Source organism: Parasteatoda tepidariorum, chromosome 1 (assembly GCF_982258835.1).
Source record: "Parasteatoda tepidariorum strain Cologne lab strain chromosome 1, Ptep-v5.0, whole genome shotgun sequence".
Lineage (NCBI taxonomy): Eukaryota > Metazoa > Arthropoda > Arachnida > Araneae > Theridiidae > Parasteatoda > Parasteatoda tepidariorum.
This window is the reverse complement of record NC_141755.1, coordinates 15441178-15462720: the sequence shown is the minus strand read 5'-3', so window position 1 is coordinate 15462720 and position 21543 is coordinate 15441178. Positions and strand designations below refer to the sequence as shown.

General features: G+C 28.8%; 1 protein-coding gene and 2 long non-coding RNA genes across 3 annotated transcripts; 2 read left to right on the top strand and 1 right to left on the bottom strand.

Annotated features, from left to right (window-relative positions):
* Positions 1-1898: 1898 nt before the first annotated feature.
* LOC147816285 (uncharacterized) lies at positions 1899-4636 on the bottom strand. The gene is made up of 3 exons (XR_015432621.1): positions 4038-4636; positions 3295-3436; positions 1899-2005 (listed from the first exon to the last, which is right to left on the bottom strand). It is a non-coding gene; the product is annotated as an uncharacterized LOC147816285 (long non-coding RNA).
* A 104-nt stretch (positions 4637-4740) lies between these two features.
* Positions 4741-10884, top strand: LOC147816284 (uncharacterized). The gene is made up of 2 exons (XR_015432623.1): positions 4741-5364; positions 9103-10884. It is a non-coding gene; the product is annotated as an uncharacterized LOC147816284 (long non-coding RNA).
* LOC139425400 (uncharacterized) lies at positions 5371-10884 on the top strand. Its single transcript, XM_071180159.2, has one exon. It carries the CDS (start codon positions 5611-5613, stop codon positions 7117-7119), a length of 1509 nt encoding a protein of 502 aa, XP_071036260.2. The 5' UTR covers positions 5371-5610; the 3' UTR covers positions 7120-10884.
* Positions 10885-21543: the final 10659 nt, after the last annotated feature.

The window sequence follows — 21543 nt, the reverse complement described above, 5'->3', positions numbered from 1 at the left end:
TTGAGGTATTCATTTGCACCCTTTTCAACCTTTACGACGTATTTAAACAACAATCTCCTTTATACCTTTAAAATATACCTCGTTTATACCTCATTTATACCTCGATTTTTTCATAAGGGATATGCCTTAGTATATAGTGAGCACACAAGCCTTTATATATATAGCATAGTAAAGAATGGTAAACTGTCTTAGTAAATTAAAAATAAAAAAAACAGTAGATTTTACACTTTCAAGAACAATAATAAAAAAAAAAAGAAGTTGAAAAGTAAAATATTTACAAGAATCTGTTTTTAAATAAAATTCTGAGACATAAACATTAAATTAAGTATGAATTTTTCATTCAAAACGAAAACCGCTTATAAAAAATACAAGAGCGGTGTGAAGATAGAAGTGAATAAGAAAGAAATTTTTAACTAGAATAGAACTATCATTTTCCTACTCAATCAACGTAATAGGGTTGCACGCTGTAGCAAGATGTGACGCATTGATCGGTTGGGTTACCATATTCTCAATTTTGCGGTTTTCAGTGAGCTTATTCTCGACCACGCCAAGCAGTGCCGAAACCGTGAGCATTTCCGTGAGTGCGCTCGGCACTGCCTAAATTTCCGGGTTACTGTTTCAGTTGTATTTTAAAGCCATTTGGCATCATTGTGTTTTGAGATTCTTGCAAACAATGTATTTGATTACTTATTACTTATGTTTACAATGCTAACAATACTTCCCTTATGAAAAAATCGAGGTATAAATGAGGTATAAACGAGGTATATTTGAAAGGTATAAAGAAGGTTGTTATTTAAATACGTCGTTAAGGTTGAAAAGGGTGCAAATTAATACCTCAAAATCAACCTCAAATATGCCTTAAATATACCTCCAGAGGTATATATGTTTCAACCTGAGTTGTTTAATTTTACATCTGTGGAGAGGTAGATGTTTAATACTTTAAAGTGTTTTATTTTCAACCTTAGGTTATTACTTATCAGCCTGAAGTATATTTTTTTACACTTGTGGAAGTATTTTTTCAACAACCTAAGGTGTGTCATTTTACACTTCAGGTTATTATAAATCAACCTCAGGTGTATTTTGTTCTACCTCAGGTAATTATTTTTCAACCTCAGGTATCTAATTTTATGCTTGTAGAGGTATATATTTATCAACCAATGGTGTGTCGTTTGACACTTCTGGTTGTCATAAATCAACCTTGGGTGTATTTTGTTCTACCTCAGGTAATTATTTTTCAATATGTTTGTAGAGGTATATATTTATCAACCAGTGGGGCGTCGTTTTACACTTCTGGTTGTTATAAATCAACCTGAAGTGTATTTTCAACACTTGGAAAGGTTATTTTTTTATTAACGTCATGCGTTCCATGTTCTACCTTAAGTTATTATTTCGTAATCTGAAGTATATATTTTTGTATTTTTAGAAGTATTAATTTATCAACCAAAGATGCGACATTTTACACTTCAGGCTCATGTAGCTCAACCTAAAGCTGTTTTTTCAGTACTTACGAATGTGAGGTGTTCACCTAGTTGATTAATTTTTAACCTCACTATGTAAAAAATATAATATATATATAAAGATATTATCTATATATGAAGAATAATGTATGTCATTACATTTTTTCACTAGTAGAGATCTTCATTTATCAATCTGAAGTTTTTAATATGAAACCTTCGGCAGTAATTGCTTCTTTTGTTAAGTTATAAAAGAAGGTTTTAAATGCATAATTCTTCCGTAATTTTAATAGATTGAATTAAATCATCTTAAAATAACACTTATCCAAATTCTACAATTAGTAAAAACTATTTATGGGAACTCATATTTTTAGAAAATAGTTGTCTAATGTGCTTGAATTTCTTAAGCTATAAAACTACAAATTTAAGTAATTAGTCAGCTGTAATTCAAATACTTTTATTTAAAACTGAAACTTAATTTTTTTACAAATCAACAAAATTATTTTAAATACTGCTTCCGTCTACCAGTTGAAACTTGTAATTATTGGAACCTAAAGGAAAAAAAAATTAATTAGTAAGTAAGTCATATTTACAGTAATAGTGGCAGGTTTTAAACTATTAAAATATTTGAAATTATTTTTTTTATGATTCAAATTAACTGGATGAAGTTAATTTTCTTTTTCAGATAAATAGTAGTACTCTTCTGCCATTTCTATTCAATCCTCATAGCTAAAAAGCATGACAGGTACCACAGCCACAAAATAAAGTACACTGAAGTCAGTACTACCATTAACAACATTTACAGAAATTCAAAGATATAATTCCAATCTTAATATGCAATTTTTACACTTTGTATTTTTCTATACATTTGGTATCATTATGGTACTTGTAAGTTTGATAATTATATTTTCTTTCTTTCTTTTCTTATAAATCTTTAAACTCAATAAACCTAGTCTATATATTTTTAAACTTTTTGTCAGACTTTATGAAACTAAGAGCTTTTTTATAAATTTTAGACGCTGATTCTGAAAAGGACTTCCGTTATTGTCAATCACATAAGAGTTTCATAAAAAATAGTTATTTTAATATTTTTTAATAAATGTAATCAAGAATCAACAATCGTCTAATAAATTAAATTTTAAAGTTATGTACCAATTTTTATTCTTTTTTTTACACTCAATCGAATAGAACAAATTACAAGTTGATAAGGAGCATTTATTTTAAAGTTGTGAATAATTTTATGTGAGGAAAATGTCTAAGAGAGAATGATTTGAAATAATCCTTTCAAAATAAGTTGAGAACAATATCTCTTACATAATTTATAATACCAAGCAAAATAAAACTAATAGCTAGTTGTTACAAACATTTGTTTAAATATAAAAACACATCCCATAAGATGAAATTCAAAAAATCGCATATTACTTTTAACAATAAATGTCTTTATTTGCAATTGATTTTATTCAATTCAGCATTAAAATTGCATAAGAAACTATACTGGCTTATTTCTAAAACATTTAAGATTTCCGAAAGTCGCTAATTTTCGAAGTAGTGAACTATAAACAGCTGCATAAAAATGCTCATAACCTAGAAACAAATTGTCATATAAACTTGAAATCGGGTTAAATTTAATTCTATTCAAAATTTTAATAAGTAAAAACAATCTGCTTAGTAAATAATTAACGTGGATAAATTGAGAAAAAATAACACGTAGTGAAAATAGCAGTGTGATCAAACATAAAAAAGTGAGCTAGTACAGTTACTAGTTTTCAATTATCAAATATCTAGCAAACTATTGTTATCAACAATTGAATAAATGCTGTAGTTTATTAGGAGAGATTACTTTTTCTTTATGGTATGAATTCAGAACTATTTCCTAGGGGAAGGCTGAGCAGTAACTTGCTAGTCACTTCTTCATCGCTGCTGCACATGGGCTATTTACAGCCTAGGTCATCTCAGCAATATCAGGGAACAGTGGACAAGCTCTGTAAATATATATATATATATATATGTAAGATTAGAAAAAGAAATTGCACGTTAATCAGATTTTAAAAAAAAAATTCAAATTTAAAATGCAGTGTTACTATACATATTTTGACTCATAAACAACAATATAAACTTTGCAACAGATATCCGAGCAAACGATAAGCATACAGCTATAGTAGAATTTCAAAGCAAAATTGCTATTTTAAAGATATTTCAATTTTCAATGATTTATTTATAAGAGAAATTATGAACATTTTACTCAACTAATAAGCTTGCATACTGCAGCGTTGAAAGATATACATTTAAGCAAAATAAAAGAATAGTTATCTTTGAATAAAATACAAACAATAAAATAAACTTTGCATAACCTGCTGTAACGATTCACCAGTAACGTTACCCTAAACAGCGACGAGAAATATTTCGATTGTTCTCTCTTATTGCTAAGCCTACACTAATAGCTTCTAAGAATATCCTCCAACTTAAACTATTTAAGATCAGGAGGCATCTTTAAAACAAAAATAATAAAATTTAAGTTTGAAAATTGAAGCATATTTGATTAAAAGTGATAGAACCAAATTAATAAATGTCAAGCACACTTACCGAATTTCGAATACACTTTCAATTGTCAACACACACGCCATTTGCCGGCTCGCACGGAACTCTGGGAATTGAGCTAGTTAATATGAAGTGTACTTTAAACAACCTTAAAACAAGCTTAGGTATAAATAAAATGACTTCATACACCTCAATAAATACCTCACTCTCGTTAGTTGAAATAAGATTGGTTTTTTTATACCTCATAAATACCTCTTTTGTTACAAGTGTAAGAAAAACAACCTCGTATACCTTAAAAATCACCTTATCAGTCTGGTTGGTATGAAGTGATTTTAAAACTACCTCAAAATAAGCTTAGGTGTAAATAAAATGACTTCATATACCTCAATAAATACCTCACTTTCGTTAGTTGAAACAAGGTAAAAAATTTTATACCTCAAAAATAACTCTGTTGTTACAAGTGTAAGAAAATCAACTTGGTATACCTCAAAAATCATCTTATCAGTCTGGTTGATTTGAAGTGAATTTTAAACAACCTCAAAACAAGCTGAAGTGTATATAAAACAACCTCGTACACCTTAATTACAACCTTTACGAGGTATAATTTTTATTGCTGTTTTCTGTGCAACCTTAAATATACCTCAAATATACTTCAAATCAACCTTAATACCTCAAATCAACCTTAAAGATACCTTAAATTTTCGTAAGGGTTGTGTTTGCAATACTAAAAATGTTATCCCTAACGTAAGATGGTGCACAGCTTGCAACACGAACAAACAGTAATAAACAAATGGAAAGAGGCCAAATCAAGACTGCCAAAAAAGCGAGTTATTCGAAATCTAGCAACCATGTCACCTTTTTTAATAATAAATAACAAAATGACTAAAACACATTTTCTCTCCAAACTCCCCAGAATTACATAATAACATTAATATCTTATGAAAGACGGCAGATTTGAGCTCAGAAATTATTTAATTTATTTCTTTTATTGAAAACAAAATTATCCGTTTGAAAACATCGCCTATCAGAATAACATGTAGTGAGCAGCTGCAAACTTTTTAACCGGAACTAGATTAGGTCCCGAGCTCGAGATTGTTATTGTTTACATTTCTATTGAAAACACCATCCATAGAAATCGCAGGTATTCGTCTCATGCAACAACGCTTCCTATAGTTCGTCGTGATCGCGAACGTGAAAAAAGCCAAACAAGAGTAACTTTTGTGTTGCCAATAAACAAAAAAGTTATTCGTTTCTTTTTTCATGGTTCCTATTTTCTATTTGATTCGTAGTATGTAACTGTTATTATGGCAGAAGTACGTAGCTATCAGCTTTCAAGCCGGGAGTAGTAAAGCTTTTCGAGTATCAAATTCGAGTACAGAAATGTTTCCTACCATTTTATTATTTATAATAAAAATAAGCAGTTGCTTGTTCATATAATGCGTATTCTATAAACTTGCTCACTAAGAGTAATTTTTTAAAACAAATCTATGCAATAGTGTCTTTTAACCGTAAAAAAAAAAAAAAAAAACTAATTGGGATGATGACTTGTTGCTATAAACGAATTCGTGTCTTATGCAAAAAACTGGTTTAAACATACATAATCACCACCGTGCTGTTTATGTGTATAGCAAAACATTTTCGTATAAATAGGCGCCAAATATACATTATCATGTTGACACTGGGGAAAGTGCCTTGTTCAAGCAGTGCGTATAATAAAACATTTACATCTAAAGATACATTAAAAACACTTATCCATACCGAAGAAAGACCTTATTCATGCAGTGTATGTGATCAATCTTTTACACAGAAATCTTATTTAAATCAACACATTCGTGTTCATACTAGAGACAAGCCTTATTCACGCCCTGTTTGTAAAACATCTTATAAAGATGAATGTAAACTAAAAGAACATTGTATTATTCATACTGGAGAAAAGCCATTCTCTTGTGATGTGTGCAATAAAACATTCACACACATACACTGGTTAAGTAAACACTATGTTATGAAACATCCCTCATGTAGTGTGTGTAAGAAAACATTCACTAATATTACAAGTTTAATAAAACACCGTCGTATTCACACTGGTGAGAAGCCTTATTCATGCAGTTTGTGTGATAAAGCATTTTCATTTAAAAGTAATTTAAATCTACACTTTCTTGTTCATACTGGAGAGAAGCCGTTCTCATGTAGCGTATGCGATAAAACATTCTCACGCAAAGAAAAATTAAATGTACATTTTATTACTCACACTGGAAAAAAGACATTCTCGTGTACTTTGTGTGATAAAACATTCACATTCAAAAGCAGTTTAAAGAAACATTACGCTATTCATGCCAAAGAGAAGCAATTTTCATGTAATATGTGTAATAAAACGTTTGCAAGTAATACTAATTTAGACAGACACTATAGGATTATTCATAATGAAGGGAAATCCTTCTCATGTAGTGTATGTTTCAAAAAATTTGCAAACAAACGCAATTTAAATGAACATTATACTATTCATTATGGAAAAAAGTTATTCTCATGTAGCATGTGTAATAAGACATATGCGCATAAAGGCACTTTAAGAACACACTTTGCTACTCATATTGTAAAAAATTCATTCTCTTGTTCTTTGTGTAATAAAACATTTCCGTCTAAAACCAACTTAAATAAACACCATATTGTTCATACTGGTGAGAAACCTCACTCATGCAGCTTTTGTGGTAAAAATTTTACACAAGAAATTTCTTTACGTAGACACTATCTTATTCATACTGGTGAGAAGCCTTATTCGTGCAATGTGTGTTATAAAACATTCACACAGAAATGCCACTTGAATACACACAATCTAGTTCATAGTAAAGAAAAGCCTTATTCATGCAATGTGTGTGGTAAAACATTCACACACAAATACTCCCTGAAGAGACACAATCTAGTTCATAATAAAGAAAAGCCTTATTCATGCAGTGTGTGCGATAAAACATTCACACATAAATATGACTTGAATAGACACAATAATCTAGTTCATAATAAGGAAAGGCCTTATTCATGCAATGTGTGTGATAAAACATTTGCACTGAAATACCACTTGAATAGCCATAATCTTGTTCATAATAAACACAAGCATGCAATGCAGTGCGTGTGATTAACCATTCTCATAGAAAGATTATCAAAATAATCACTTTCATGTTAATTCTTGTAAGCAACCCTCATGAGTATCTTCCTCATCTGCTTAGCTATTTACGTGATTTTAAAAAAGTTTCTTATATTTTTTATTGTTTAAGCAATAAAAAAAATTAATACTATTTATAATTTTTAAATTTCAGAGAAAAAAAAATTTTTATATTATTTTTTGAAAAGTATTCCATTCTAATTTCTACAAAAAAATCCCAGTTTAGTAATGAAATTTGAAGAAATTAAATTAAAATAGAAAATTATTCAATAAATTTTCTATTTCTAAAATACTTATGATATAAAAGTTAATCTAAGCATTTCATGCAGTTAAAGTAATCATACATTTTTTTTTCTTTTGTAACCTTTAAAATCTAAATTTTAATTTGTTATTGACATATTAACTTAGTTCTTTAAAGAAAAACTGTATAAAAGAAAATTGATTCATTTTTAACTAATTAAATTGGATATTTAATATTATAACAGAAAAACAAAATCTAGTCAAAAATGTTTACAAAAATTACATACTTATTTTGTTTGAAATATTTTCATCCCATCCATGTCCCATGTGACTCTTAAAATTGAGAGGGAACCTTATTAGAGAGAATCCTTTTTATGTGTGATAAATGAACACTATACTAATCATATTAAAGAGAACCAGTTGTCATCAGGGTTGGGGAGTTTTCAATTTTCAAAGAAAATTTTCTAGGAATTTGTGTCCGGGAGGTCATTCTTTTTGCCTGAATTTTTTTTGGGTTGTAAAAATAATCCTGCATGGATAAAACCAGATTGGTGAAAAATATTCACCTGTGAATAATTTCTCAATCAAGTTCTCAGTCGCATGTAATAAGAATGGCCTCAGAATCAAGGAAATGTGTTCAACTCCAATTAATAAAAAATTCCTAGATCTTTGCTTTAAAATAAAAGAAGTTTTAAATTTTAAATGAATATTTATAATTAGGGAAACAAAAGTACATAAAATAATATTTTGACATATTTTAATCTATAACTTATCACTAACTTAGTATATTTGAACATTTTTGATCTAATGATTGAATTATTAAGTTGTTTAATTCCTAAGTTCACAAACAAAATTGCCCCACTAAGCTGAAAATTTTATTAAAAAGATCTGCAAATGAATAATATCTCTTCTTTTTCATTGTTTCCTTGAATATACACTAAACTATCTAGTCGTGAAATATTTATGTTGAAGTGTGTATGTGAGATATTGATATTTATCTCTTTCCTTGCAATGATTTTGCACAATATCAATGTTTTGCCAAAATATATAGTTTTTAAGCTTATTTCTTAAATTATGAAAATTATAAAACACGTTGAAATTAAGCTTTAAAAAATTAGCTTAAAGTTGTAAGCGGAGTTGAACAATTCATCCACCGGCACCATAGTTCTGGATGTCATGTAGTACATGCGATAAAGCATTCACAAGTAAAGAAAATTTAAATTGATGCTCCCTTGATCTTGAGATGTAGTGTGAACGAAATGTTTGGAGCTAAAGTTAGCAAAAAAAGAAAATCACCCTGAATAACTTTTATTTTAATGATCTGGTGTTTATGAAATAATGGCAAATCTTGATGGTTAAAAGAAACTTCAATTATATACTAATTTTTTTGTAAAAACTATTATTTAACTTATGGAATGATCATACCAAATTTCTATTTTCGACCACAAGCATGAAATTCTTCTGACTTTTGCTAGGATTTCTGACTTTCTAAACTTTAGAAGAATGCTCTATATTTCTTTATTGTTGTGTTGTTTTTCTTTTTATTATTATTTTATTCTCTTCAATCTTAATTTATATATTAAAGCTTAAAATTTTGTTGAACTGTTTATACTCTCCCTATAGTAAAAAAGAATGTTAACTAATTTAAAAGATTTCTTTTTGTGGAAAAACATGCTCTTTTTATTTTATTTTTTTATTATTGATTGTTATTTTCAGACTATTTGTTCTTTTCCTACTCTGATGTCTGTGACCTTTAAAATATTGGAGTCAACCACAGTGGAGTAAATATGGTTCAGCAGTTCAGGCAGAAGAATAAGAGAATAAATTTTTGTTTCATTTTTCACATGTTTTACTGCATCTCAATAAAAATTTTAAACGAATGAAAATAAATTGCACATAGTTATGCAGATTGTTTATCAAAAGATAATTTCATGCAATGCATTACTTAATAAGGTTTGAAAAAACATTTGAATTGTTTGGTACAAATATTTACTCCGTTTTAAACTATTGTAATTTTAAATGACAATATACAAAATTTGAACAAAATTAGACAAATAATTTCAACGTAACGAAACTTCTGAAAAGTCGTATTTTGTAACTAAAAATCAAGGCTTAAAATGGTGTAAAAATATTTGTATTTTAATGTAGTTTTTTTAATGCTTTTGTTCATAGACACTGTACTAATCATTTTTTCCCAGTTACATTAAAAAAATTTAAACATTTTACTATAAGAGATGCATGATATAGGCATTAAATGTTTGAAAATTGTATTTTCTGTATTTAACAAATATGTGTTTACTTTTGTTAAAAATAATTTTAAGCTCTTCTCTGCAAACATTACAGATTCTGTAATGTTAACATTCAAAAGACGTATTTCAAACAGTATGGAGTCCCACTTTTGATGTGTTTATACTTTTAAAAATAAAAAAGCAATGCCAAAAGACTTTTATTTTTATTTGGTTTGGGGAAATAATCAGTTTTTAAGAATGGTTTTGAATAACAATTTTCTTTATTTTCTAAGTATTTTGAAATTAATATAAAAGCTATTTTGGTTTTGTATATTTTTTTATTCATTGTCTATCCAATTCATTCTTTTTACTTGTCTTTACTTCACACATTATTTGATGTAGAATTTTTGGATTTACTCTTTTTGAGCTGTCCACAATTCTAACGTGCTAAAGAAAAAAAACTCAGAAGTAAGCGACAAAAAATTCAAAATTGAGATTTTTATATATTTGGCATTTCTGTATGATCAGCTACTTATTGAAAAATATTTTTTTTTTTTAAATGAAATTCTGTTTTATCAGTTATTTGATTATTTGAAGTCCTATTTCAGCATTCATAGTATTAGCAATTGGAACGAAATAGTTGTCAAGCCACTTTTCTCAACATCTACTGTGAGGTGCTTACGTTGTTTTTTCATTTGCACGGCAGAATTGATGGAGAGGCTAACAAGTAGTCTAATACTACACATTTTTATTTGGAACATAACATTATATTTTCTATGTATTTTTTTTCAATAATTCTTTATCGAACTTTTAATTTTAAAATGACATAAATATGACTGTTTACTGACTTAGTTTTGTAATCACATTGATTTAATTTTATAATAAATAAAAAATTATGCTGGTTAAAGTTTATGTTTGTCCTGCTTTAAAATTAAAAGGAAATATTTTGGGGCATTATTACTCTTGAAAATAATTATAATAATGTGAATCACTCACAAAATTTGAACAATCTGAAAAGAGAAAATAATGCAACATCCATTTAAAGTTCCAAAATGCTATAGTTTTATTGATTCCTCTTTTATATTAATTTTTTTTTTTATTTATATAATTTATTTTTGTATGTTTCTTGTTGCAAACCTTAATCTTTTGTCATTCAAAATAAGTGCTCGTATATGCATATTGTTATGTAATCATTACATATTATTGTAATTGTTACATATAGTTGCTGTGCTCACAAATGTCATTTAAAAATAAAGTTTTTAATATGGTTTATAATGTAGTGCTTTGTTTCTGAACTGTAACTAGGAGGTACAAATGAATGGAACACCTTGTTTCAAAGTGGTGGAGGAAGTTAAAAATATTAAAAAAAGAAAATTTGATATCATCTATGGTCAGATCCTTATACAAATGGCAATAATGGATGACCATTCCAAAAAGTGTAAAAAAATTTTATGAAAAATTTTGTTTTTAACTGTTATCTGGGTAGCGCATCATTTCTTGTATTTGCAATTTTTGTAACTGGAGTGCCATTTAAAACTTAAAGAGAAAAAAATTTACTGAGTGTCATCATATTTTCCAAAAACTTTTTACTTTTCATACTTTGAGCTGAATCTTATCTTTTTTTTAGTCCAGGGAAAAAATTTTGGAACTTATTTGATAACACAATAAAATATTTTAGACACTTTAAATTGCGTTTGCTACATTTTAAATAAATTAGTAGTATTTTAAAAAAGAGTCAATGTTTCAAGTGAAATTTTTTGCAATCTCTATGTAATTGGCATAAAACTTATGAATATTAAATATAGAAAGTCTATCAAATTATTTTTAGAAAATAATACTTTTAACTAATTAGAAAATAACTTTAAATTTATTGTACAATTCGACAACGCTGACCTATTACAAACAATACTATTGTAAAAAAATAACTGGACTGAAAGAGAGTGTTTATGAAACTTATTACACTTTATTGAAAAAAATAAAAATTCTCCTGGTTTTTTGTACATTTTTGGAAAATTCCCTAATATTGAGTGAGTTTCTTAAAAATATCTTTTTTGAAATAGCATTTTTGCATGCTTGAATATTTAAATACATATTACTAATACGTAATGAAGCAAGCCTCATTTACAGAAATCAGTTAAAAACTTTTTTTCACTCTAAAAAAAAAAAATTTTTTTTATTCAGAACTCCATTTTTATATTAATTAAAGAGTTTTTTGAATAAAATGCTTATTACTATTCAAAATTAGTAGTAAATGTATATTACAGGCTCGCAAGTGCATTTCGAGTTCATTTAATGTCAATCATTAACTGAAAAATATTGCCGTTTTTTTATTTCGCTGACCATAAAAATCCTTAAAATTTCCTACACGTGAAATATTTAGTACATTATGCAGCAATTATCATGAAATTTATTTTTTGTAAAATCTACTACATTTTTTCCTATCCATGTTGACAGCTATGGATTTTATATAATTTGATGTACAGTACTCCAAAAAATATCATAGTCCGTAATAACTTTTAATTGATGGGATCTTCACAATAAGTTCAGACGATATTTTAAAATACGAAATCAGGCATAAAAACGGACTTTCTCGGAATAAATTTTCGGATTTCTGACACACCCAAAAATATAGGAGGTGACCGCAATTTGGGAAGTATGGTCCCAATAGTTTTCTCAGGAGAGCGCTCCAAAGCTTGGGCCCCTTTGTTTATCCAAAGATAATTCCATGTAAAAAATAACTTTCAGTAAACATTTATTGTAATTATTTTAATAATGGAATATTCAGAGAAATGGAATTTACTCCCTAATTTTACTTTTTACGTATTTCACCATATCTCGAGCACTTTTTAAACGAATTTCAAAAAAATTGTTCACAATTATGAAATTCGTTTTTTCAAAGATAATTATAGCAAAAAATAAATTTGACTAAAAAATTTTTATTTTATTTAATAATGTTCTAAACATATTTGAATAGTTTACTATTCAAATATGTTAACAATTTTTTACATCTTTTTAGAAAAGTCGTACATTTAAAGTTCAATTTTTCTGGAACTTTCGACCGATTTCGCACAAATTTTGTATTTTGCCATTTAAATTACATTCTTTAAAATCCAAAAAGTGGCATAAAGCATTTTTAAATTTAAAATTTTTCCAACCGTAGTTAAATTGAAAAAAAAAATATTTACTGAAATAAACAAGCAAATCTCCTGACCAAGCTATTTGGACCATATTTCCCAGATTACAGCTACCTCCTATATTTTGGGGGTGAGAAATCCAAATCCTTCAACAAAAGAAAGGTATGTTTATTAAGAGAAAGTACGTTTTTGAGTCTGATTTCGAAACTTCAAATATCGTCTTCATTTATTAATTAGCATATTTGAAGTCACCCCCTCGAGCCCTTAAAATTGAGTTCTCGAACATGATGATCCGATCATTAAATTAAAAGTTATTCAGGGTAGTATCTCTTTTTCTTTTTTTTTAGGCGCACTGTTCTTTATTAAATAGTTACTACAACAATTGTCATAGTTGTGCTGATAAATCACGGAAAACCAAGCGCTGCTATTGTAACAATCATTTCCCTAAAAAAATTCATTGAAATATTTCACGCTAGAGTTGCACAATGGTCTGTTGGCGACGGTATGGGAAACATCCACGAAGATGATCCCAAGAGGTGCCATCACAATTTTGATCCTCTGCAGAAGGGATGGCTCCCCCGCTTTGGTAGCCCGACGACCTGCGCACCAAGGCGAGCATTTTACTGTAGAACAGTTGAACGAGATCAATGCCGAGCACTCTCGGTTCCTACGTAAGCAGATCATCACCCATCCGCTTTCTGATTGCAGCCAGTGATGCTTGACTTCTGTGTTCTATTGGGAACCATGTCTTTAAGATCAGTCCACTTCGGGATACCTTAAGGTGGTCCTAAAGCCGTATACCTGTAATGTTAAAAACCGCCGAACAGTTACACAGATTAAATAGCGTACTAAGGGTCTCGAAATTTTTCACGACATTTAAGAATCTTGTTAGCCAGAACCTTAAAATGTTTATTTTTGGAAAATTAGGTTGTGAATTATTTTTAAAAGCATATAAAAGTTTTGTTACATTTGATTTTGTAGTTCTGGTTCTGGAAAATAGATGGCGCTACAAGGCTACGAGAAATGTGAATTTACCGCTAATGAGGACAATTTGCGAAAAAAAGCATAAAATACTTATTTATATTCTCATTAATTGCAAATTCTTTTTGTTTTAGGTATTAATACAGATTGTTAGCTTTATTCCAATAGCAGTTTTAAAACATTTTATTCAGTATTTAATTTGTTTAACTGTTCGGGAGAAAAGTCACTAATTAATAATTTTTCCAGCATCGAAAATCAGAATATTTTGTTTTTTCAGTTGTTTACGAACGCGCTTGAAAGAGAGTTATTCAGGATTTAGCGACTAGCATCAGCAATTTTAATGTTTACATTGATATCACGTAGCTTTCATTTATGTTGTTTCTTCACATTTAAATTCGAAATAAACTTGAAAGTTGAACCAAAGAAAAATCGTTGGAAATCTAGATGCAAAGGTGTTAAAACATCGTATTTCTTATGTTAAAAGTGTTAAAACTTAGAGACATAAGAATAATTTAATCTACATACTCTGTTGAAATTTCTGGCAAATGTCTCAAAATAAAATTATCTGCTAGTTAGTTTTACTAATATTTATACGCTACTAAAATATTTCTATCAAAATCGTTATATTTTCTAAACGAATAAGAGCTCATTGAAAATAGTAAAAAATTGAAAAATTATATTTAATGTTATTATAATTATATTAATTACTCATAAAAAATTGTATTTAATGTTAGTACGTACACAAAAAATCAATTTCAATCTTGCATTATTTGGAAATTATTATTATCAAATAAAATAGTTGATCCTGTTAATTAATGACCTATTATTAATAATTTTTTAAAAATATATATATAACGATTAAAATGTTAAATTCACTTTTTGTGTATTAAGTGTTGATGGCACTGGAATTTCTCAAAAGAATTTTAAAATTTGCAAGCATTTTTTCTTCAAAAGCATCTACTAGAGTTTTGAATATAGCTTTACTTTTGAGTATTTTATTTATTCAAAAAGCAGTATTGTGATGGGAAATTTTGCAATTTGAGAGAACTAAAATTTACAAATTTTATAAATATGATCTTGCTTTTTTTTTTCTTCTGAAAATAGCATGTTGAACTTTTGCAATTTATTTTAACTGCAACTAATTTTAACTAGAACCTGGTTACAGTGTTTTCACTCTTATTATTTATTTGTTTATTTTATAACATAATTTAAAGTTTATTATAATAATAAAGAGTTGTTACCTTATGCATACACATACATTTATTAATTTTTTGTCCATTTAAATTTTATTATATTTAAATTATATTATATAGATGAATATTGGAAAAAATTTAAGCAATTTTGCATTAATAAAAAATGCTTAATTTATGATTATCATAACAAAAACAATCAAACGACAGTATGCCATGCTCCTGTATACATTCCTACTGCACCCTATTAAAAGAAATTTTCTACATAAGCAAGGTATACACACTTCCTTTGAAATAATGGCATTGAGTAGAGTACACACTGTGTGATTTTTGTGCCTTCAGCCCTTGGTTTTTCAAATTAACCATGTTTATGATTATAAAAAATTATTTGAAAGTATTTACATTTTTAAATGTAATATAGAAGATTTTTGTATAAGTATATCCTTCAAAATAAGTGACATTAAAGCAGTAGCATTTAATTGAATATATTAAAAATTTATGATTATTCTGTTTGCGCTTTTGAAATTCGAAAAATACTTTTATTTTCGTCCAACTAAGATTATTAAAACCCTTTTATATAAGATAGGTTAAATTTAATTATGTCAAATTATAATTTGAATACCTTCAGTTTGAAAGCCTTTGTTTTTTATTAATATCAATTAATATTAAAACATGCAGTCTATAAATGTTGATTATTGCTTCAATTTTAAAATATCATTTTTTAAAAGAAACACAATTGTCTAATAATGACTGATGTTTTATAGTTTTGCTAAATGGTAGAATAGAATTGTATTACCAGTGCTTTTGCAGATGACTTTTTTACCTTTTTTTTTTCATTCCATCTGATTAAGAAAATGTTTAATAAAAGTTTATCTATTTTCGATAGTTTCGATTATATAACTTCAGTTTTATCCAGGATTGGCATGATTCTTTTTTTTCTTGAGACATTTATCCCTATATTCACAGTGTTGTTAAGTTTTTTTAAATTTTGATTTTATCAATATTAAAAGTCGTATCTAAAGTAACAAAAAGGAAAGAAATGTATGTAAATTATTTGATGTCAAAAATTAACTGATAAATGTAAAAAGATACTAGCATTTGTTAATGAAAGCTCCATGAAACCTTCAAATTGTACCATATATAAATAATAATGTTAAATAATTTGTTGTTTAATAACCATTATACATATTTAGTGTTGTTTATCTGATAGCAAAAACTTTAAAAATTCTGCAGCAGTTCGATCAAAGCCTAAGAGGTTTAAATTAACACTCTTTGCATTAGAATTTTGCAAATATTCTTTACTACTTTTTTCAAAATAATTTTATATAGTGATATAGTTGAATAAAATGACCAATCTAAATCCTGTAAATGTTATTATACAAATAGTGACGAAAGTTAGGTTTTGTGTTCGAACTACGAAATTCTTTTTCAGTCTTCCTGTTTTTATATAATTTAAAATTTTACTTCCTTTGGCAATTTTTTTACGTTTTTATTTAAAAAAAAAAACTTTATTCTTTTAAATGTAACCACTAATTAAGAAATGCAGTCCAGAAATGTAGTTGACTTTTTTTTTTTTTTTTGTATTAGCTCAATTGACCATCAGAAACATTTTATTAAAATTATTTGCCATGGTAGATTGTTTTTACCTCTTATTCAAAATATTTACCTTATTTTTACCCAAAATGATGAGTTAAATTAAAATGTTTTCCTTAAATTAAAGGAATTGAGACCAAAAATATATGTTATATGGTTATGAAAATCATATTTCTAATCTTATTTCTTAGGATGTACTTTTTATGTCTGGATCAAAGTTGTAACAATTGAACTGAAATTGTTGAAATTTTTTTTTTTTTTTTTGATATTTAAATTGAATATTTTTTTTTTGTGAAATGATTATTTTTTAGTTTTGATGGATTCCCTCTCCTTGAAATCTTCACTATATTAGAAAACTTGTCTCTATTTATATTTTTACCTTAGGTTATGCAATTTGGAACTAAAATTATAAATTTTATTTTGGTGTGTTTAATAACAGACTTAAATCACAAAATTTATTAAAAACATGTGGTGTAACTACCAATATGATTATTAAACATCGATTCACTACACACAGCCATGAACTTAATACAACTCTCATGGCTAAAGCTCAAAACCTGGTGACCTTAATCCAGCTCTCCTGGTCTTTCACAAATACAGAGGGGATGAATTGTGGCGTAACTACCACTACTATTTTTTAACATCAATTCACTTATATATAAGACATGATAACTTGATTCAATTTTGAGATACCTTTTGATAGATGAAGGTTGGCATTGTCTACTGGCTCGTTCACTGCAAAGTCTCTCTTTTCTTTTCTTTATTTATGGGGTACTCAAACCCAGTAAAATTTTAGGATATGGTACAACTCTAATTCAAACATTCGTTACATCAGTAATAATCTTTTATTCCAGCTCAACATCGAAAATAAAAGTGGACCTCAAATTTATATTAATATAGTAATTATTAAGATTTTTGACTTTCATACTTTTTATACAATCCAAAAAGAGTTTTATTTTATTTTTCTTTAAGTAAAGAAAAATTGGTACTTTAAAAAAAAATTAGGACACGAAACAAGCATATTGTTTTATTGATTTTCCGAATAATTTATTCCGTATTCGACGACATTTGCTGATCACCTAATTATTTATTTGGTTCACATAATTGTGAGTAGTGACTTGTTGCGAAATGAATCGTTTAAAATAAATTGAAGTTTAAAAAAAAAGAGAAGATTTGTTAGTTTCACAAACTGATAATTTTTTCATATTTTAATATCTTTAATTTAATAATTTTTTAAGTTACTTTAATAGTGATGCTTTCTGTATTTATCTTTTAAATAATAAGTATAAAAAACAAAAAAACGAAATATTCATAATATTGAATAATGGAATATGCTGTTACAAGAAATAATAAGCAGCTTTCGTTAAAAATATTAAATAATATAGTAATGCATTAGCTTAATGTTTTAAAACATTTCTAATTTAATTGCTAATCACCTAACAAAAAAAGAAAGAAACAGACTGGACATCATTTACCAAGGCCGGATTTACGTATAAGCTGTAGCTTGGGGCCCCGAGATGACAAGGGCCCTCAGAAGCCCAAAATGCTTCCTTCTGCATTATCGGGCATAATAAATATAAATAAATGACTGAATAAAACAAAAAACTTCATTGTCATTAGAATGAAACATATCATCTTTCAAGCAATTTAAGTATTAATAAATTATTTATAAATAAATTTTTTAGTTTAAAAGATAAAAAAGTTTTTTTTTTTAACCCCTTCATTCGATCATTAGACTATTTAATATCTGTTTCTAAGGATCAGAATTTTCCTTTTGTTTTACTTTAAAAGTGTACAAATTATATATTCAATGCTTTCATGTGATATGCAGCAGTTTTAAATAGCACTTAAAAATATCTAAAATGACTGAAATTGTCAATTCAAAAAACAATTACTTTTGAATATGAAATTAAATAACTACACACGTTTGTTTTGCAATCTCATTTTTAGAGGAGACAGTTGCGTGTGGATGTGATGATGACGTAATGAAAGAGGCATACAAAAAAAGCAAATTTCAGTTAAAATCCTCAATATTATATTTTTAAACTCCTCGAAAAATGTAGTAAAAGAGGTATGCAAATTAACTGTCGCAATCATATTAATATTAAGTAAGAACGAAACAGAAATGATAATGTTGAATCACAAATGAGACAGGTGGTATGAAAGACATCGAAACCTATTTGATTGGTAAAACTAGAAGGCGTTTCTAAAATTCTGAAATCTATCAGGCTTTAATTTTTTTTCTGTCACAAAATTTATCAGTAATTAAAAATAATACATTTATTCCCAATATTGGTTCTGTTTTTTCGTTGATTAAAATGTTTAACATTAACACCCTGTACCCTGAATGAAGTACCCTGTAATGTACCCTGAATGAAGTAATCATCCACCTGGGAGTGAATGACAATTTTCATCCCTTACCTGTTTTAAGGCTATTTACTTTTCTCTTTACCAGCATGCATTCAAGATGCAGAGTCCAAAATGATACAGCAAAAGCAAGAAGTGCCTGCCGGAGTTAATATATATACGTACATATAATAATAAAATATTGCGTGAAAAAGAAGTGCGCAAAATATCATATCGTGTAATATTACACTGAAAACCAGCAACGGATTCATGAAAACAAAAATACTAAATGCTTAAAAAAATTCGGTGGGAAAATATTACTTATAAAAAGCTATGACGCAAAAGCATTTTTTATTTTTACGTTAGTAAACTATTACAAAAAGAAACTATCAAAAAATTTGACTTCTTTCACCTATGTCCCGCAGTGGACTGATCGTTAAAACACGGTTCCCAGCAGATCACCGAAGTCAAGCATCACAGTCAAGGTCAGTGTGCGGGTGGGTGACCACTTGGATTAGTCTGCGTAGGGACCGAGGGTGTGCGGTATTGGTCCTCGTTAAACTGTTCTACCGTAAAGTGCTCGATTTCGCGTGCGGATCATCGGGCTACAACTATTCCCTCTGCAGAGGATCAAAATTGTGATGGCATGTCTTCGAATCGTCCTCAGGGATGTTTCCCAAACCGTCGCCAATAGCCCATTGTGCAGTTCTAGTGCGACGTAAATTAGTTACAGCAACAACTCTTTCATCTATTGTGGCGATATTTAGAAATTCCATAAAACTTATATTTCAATTATAAAAGGAAAAATGAATTTAGAGAAAGAAAAATCTTTTTTCTTCTCGCTTTCGATATTTGGTGGAAGGAAATTCTCTCTTGTTGTTGTTGTTGTTGTTAATTTACGTCGCACTAGAGCTGCACAATGGGCTATTGGCGACGGTCTGGGAAACATCCCGGAGGATGATCCGAAGACATGCCATCACAATTTTGATCCTCTGCGGAGGGGATGGCACCCCCGCTTCGGTAGCCCGACGACCTGCGCGCGAAGTCGAGCACCTTACGGTTGCACAGTTTAACGAGGACCAATACCGCACACCCTCGGTCTCTACGCAGACTGATCCAAGTGGTCACCCACCCGCACACTGACCGTAGCCAGTGATGCTTGACTTCGGTGATCTGCTGGGAACTGTGTTTTAACGATCAGTCCACTGCGGGACAAATTCTCTCTTCTGTTTTCTTCCTTTCTGCTTGGATTGCAGTCCCTGTAGTAACTATAATATTAGCCTTCTACTTGTAACGGGATTCAATTTCCCGTTCTGATCGGACTAATATAATGCCCTGGATGGCATCAGGGCCAAATGAAAAATGTAAAAATGCATGTGTGAAATATAAAACAAACATTCAATGATATTAACCCTTGCCCCTGCTCCAGAAAACTTCATCTCTTGGGAGACAACCCTAGCACCAGGGAGTGTAGAAAGATTTAAATCAGGTGTCACTAGATAGGTTTTTTAAAGCATCAGAAGAGTCTGTTTTTATTTCTGCCCTAGGGCGAGTATTTCTCAAAATTTCCCAATAAACTTAACATCTTTTCTGGACAATCCAAAATTGCAATAAATATAAAAGTTCTTGTTAAAGATTTTGAGTCCAGTCCCAGAGGGTGAGAATACTTACTTTTTCTTTAAAAACCATGTTTAATTCAGTTTTTAGCTCCGTATAGTTTTCTAACTTAAAAGTTTTTAGCCTATTTGAAAAACGAGATAGAAACTAACGTACTTCCTTCTTGTATGACTATACACGCGCTAATCATGAAAACGTGGAAAGTATTAACACAGGAAGAGAGTTTAACTCTACGCCACCTGTAACCCATTTCCATCTCCCAAAATAAATGGTGAATTAAAAATATTGAATTTTCGGAATTCTTTTAAATTATCTGTATAAAGGTAAGATACTATTTCAATTTTCTTAAGGAACATAAAAAGTTGTTGTTGTTGCTAGTTTACGTCGCACTAGAGCTGCACAATGGGCTATTGGCGACGGTCTGGGAAACATCCCGGAGGAGGATCCGAAGACATGCCATCACAATTTTGATCCTCTGCGGAGGGGATGGCACCCCCGCTTCGGTAGCCGACGACCTGCGCGCGAAGTCGAGCACTTTACGATAGCACAGTTTAAGGAGGACCAATACCGCACACCCTCGGTCTCTACACAGACTGATCCAAGTGATCACCCACCCGCACACTGACCGTAGCCAGTGATGCTTGACTTCGGTGATCTGCTGGGAACCATGTTAGGAATATAAAAAGAAAAATGCATTTCAAAATCTAATAATCATTTTTTTTTTTAATAATATGGATAAAATAAATTATAAACTAAAACTAATGAAGAAAGCTGAGCATTTCCATTTTGAGTTTCAAATAATTATAATATAATGAAAATTAATTTAAACTGAAAATTAAGTTTATACTAAAAATATTACAAATTGCAAGAACACAAATTTTAAATTCATATCTCTAGTTTTTTTACTTTTATTATTATTCTTCTTTTAAACCAATTTAATCCAAGAAACGCAATTTTACCGAAAGGACAACCATCAGCGCTACGCAATATTTTTCAAATGTTCCGATTAGAAATATTAATAGAAGTTAAAGTATTTGTCAAAATATTTAGTCTTTTTAAATAGTAGCT

Bases quoted from the DNA above. Each gene is read 5' to 3' on its own strand.
- LOC139425400 (XM_071180159.2), top strand. From the start codon at position 5,611: ATGTGTATAGCAAAACATTTTCGTATAAATAGGCGCCAAATATACATT.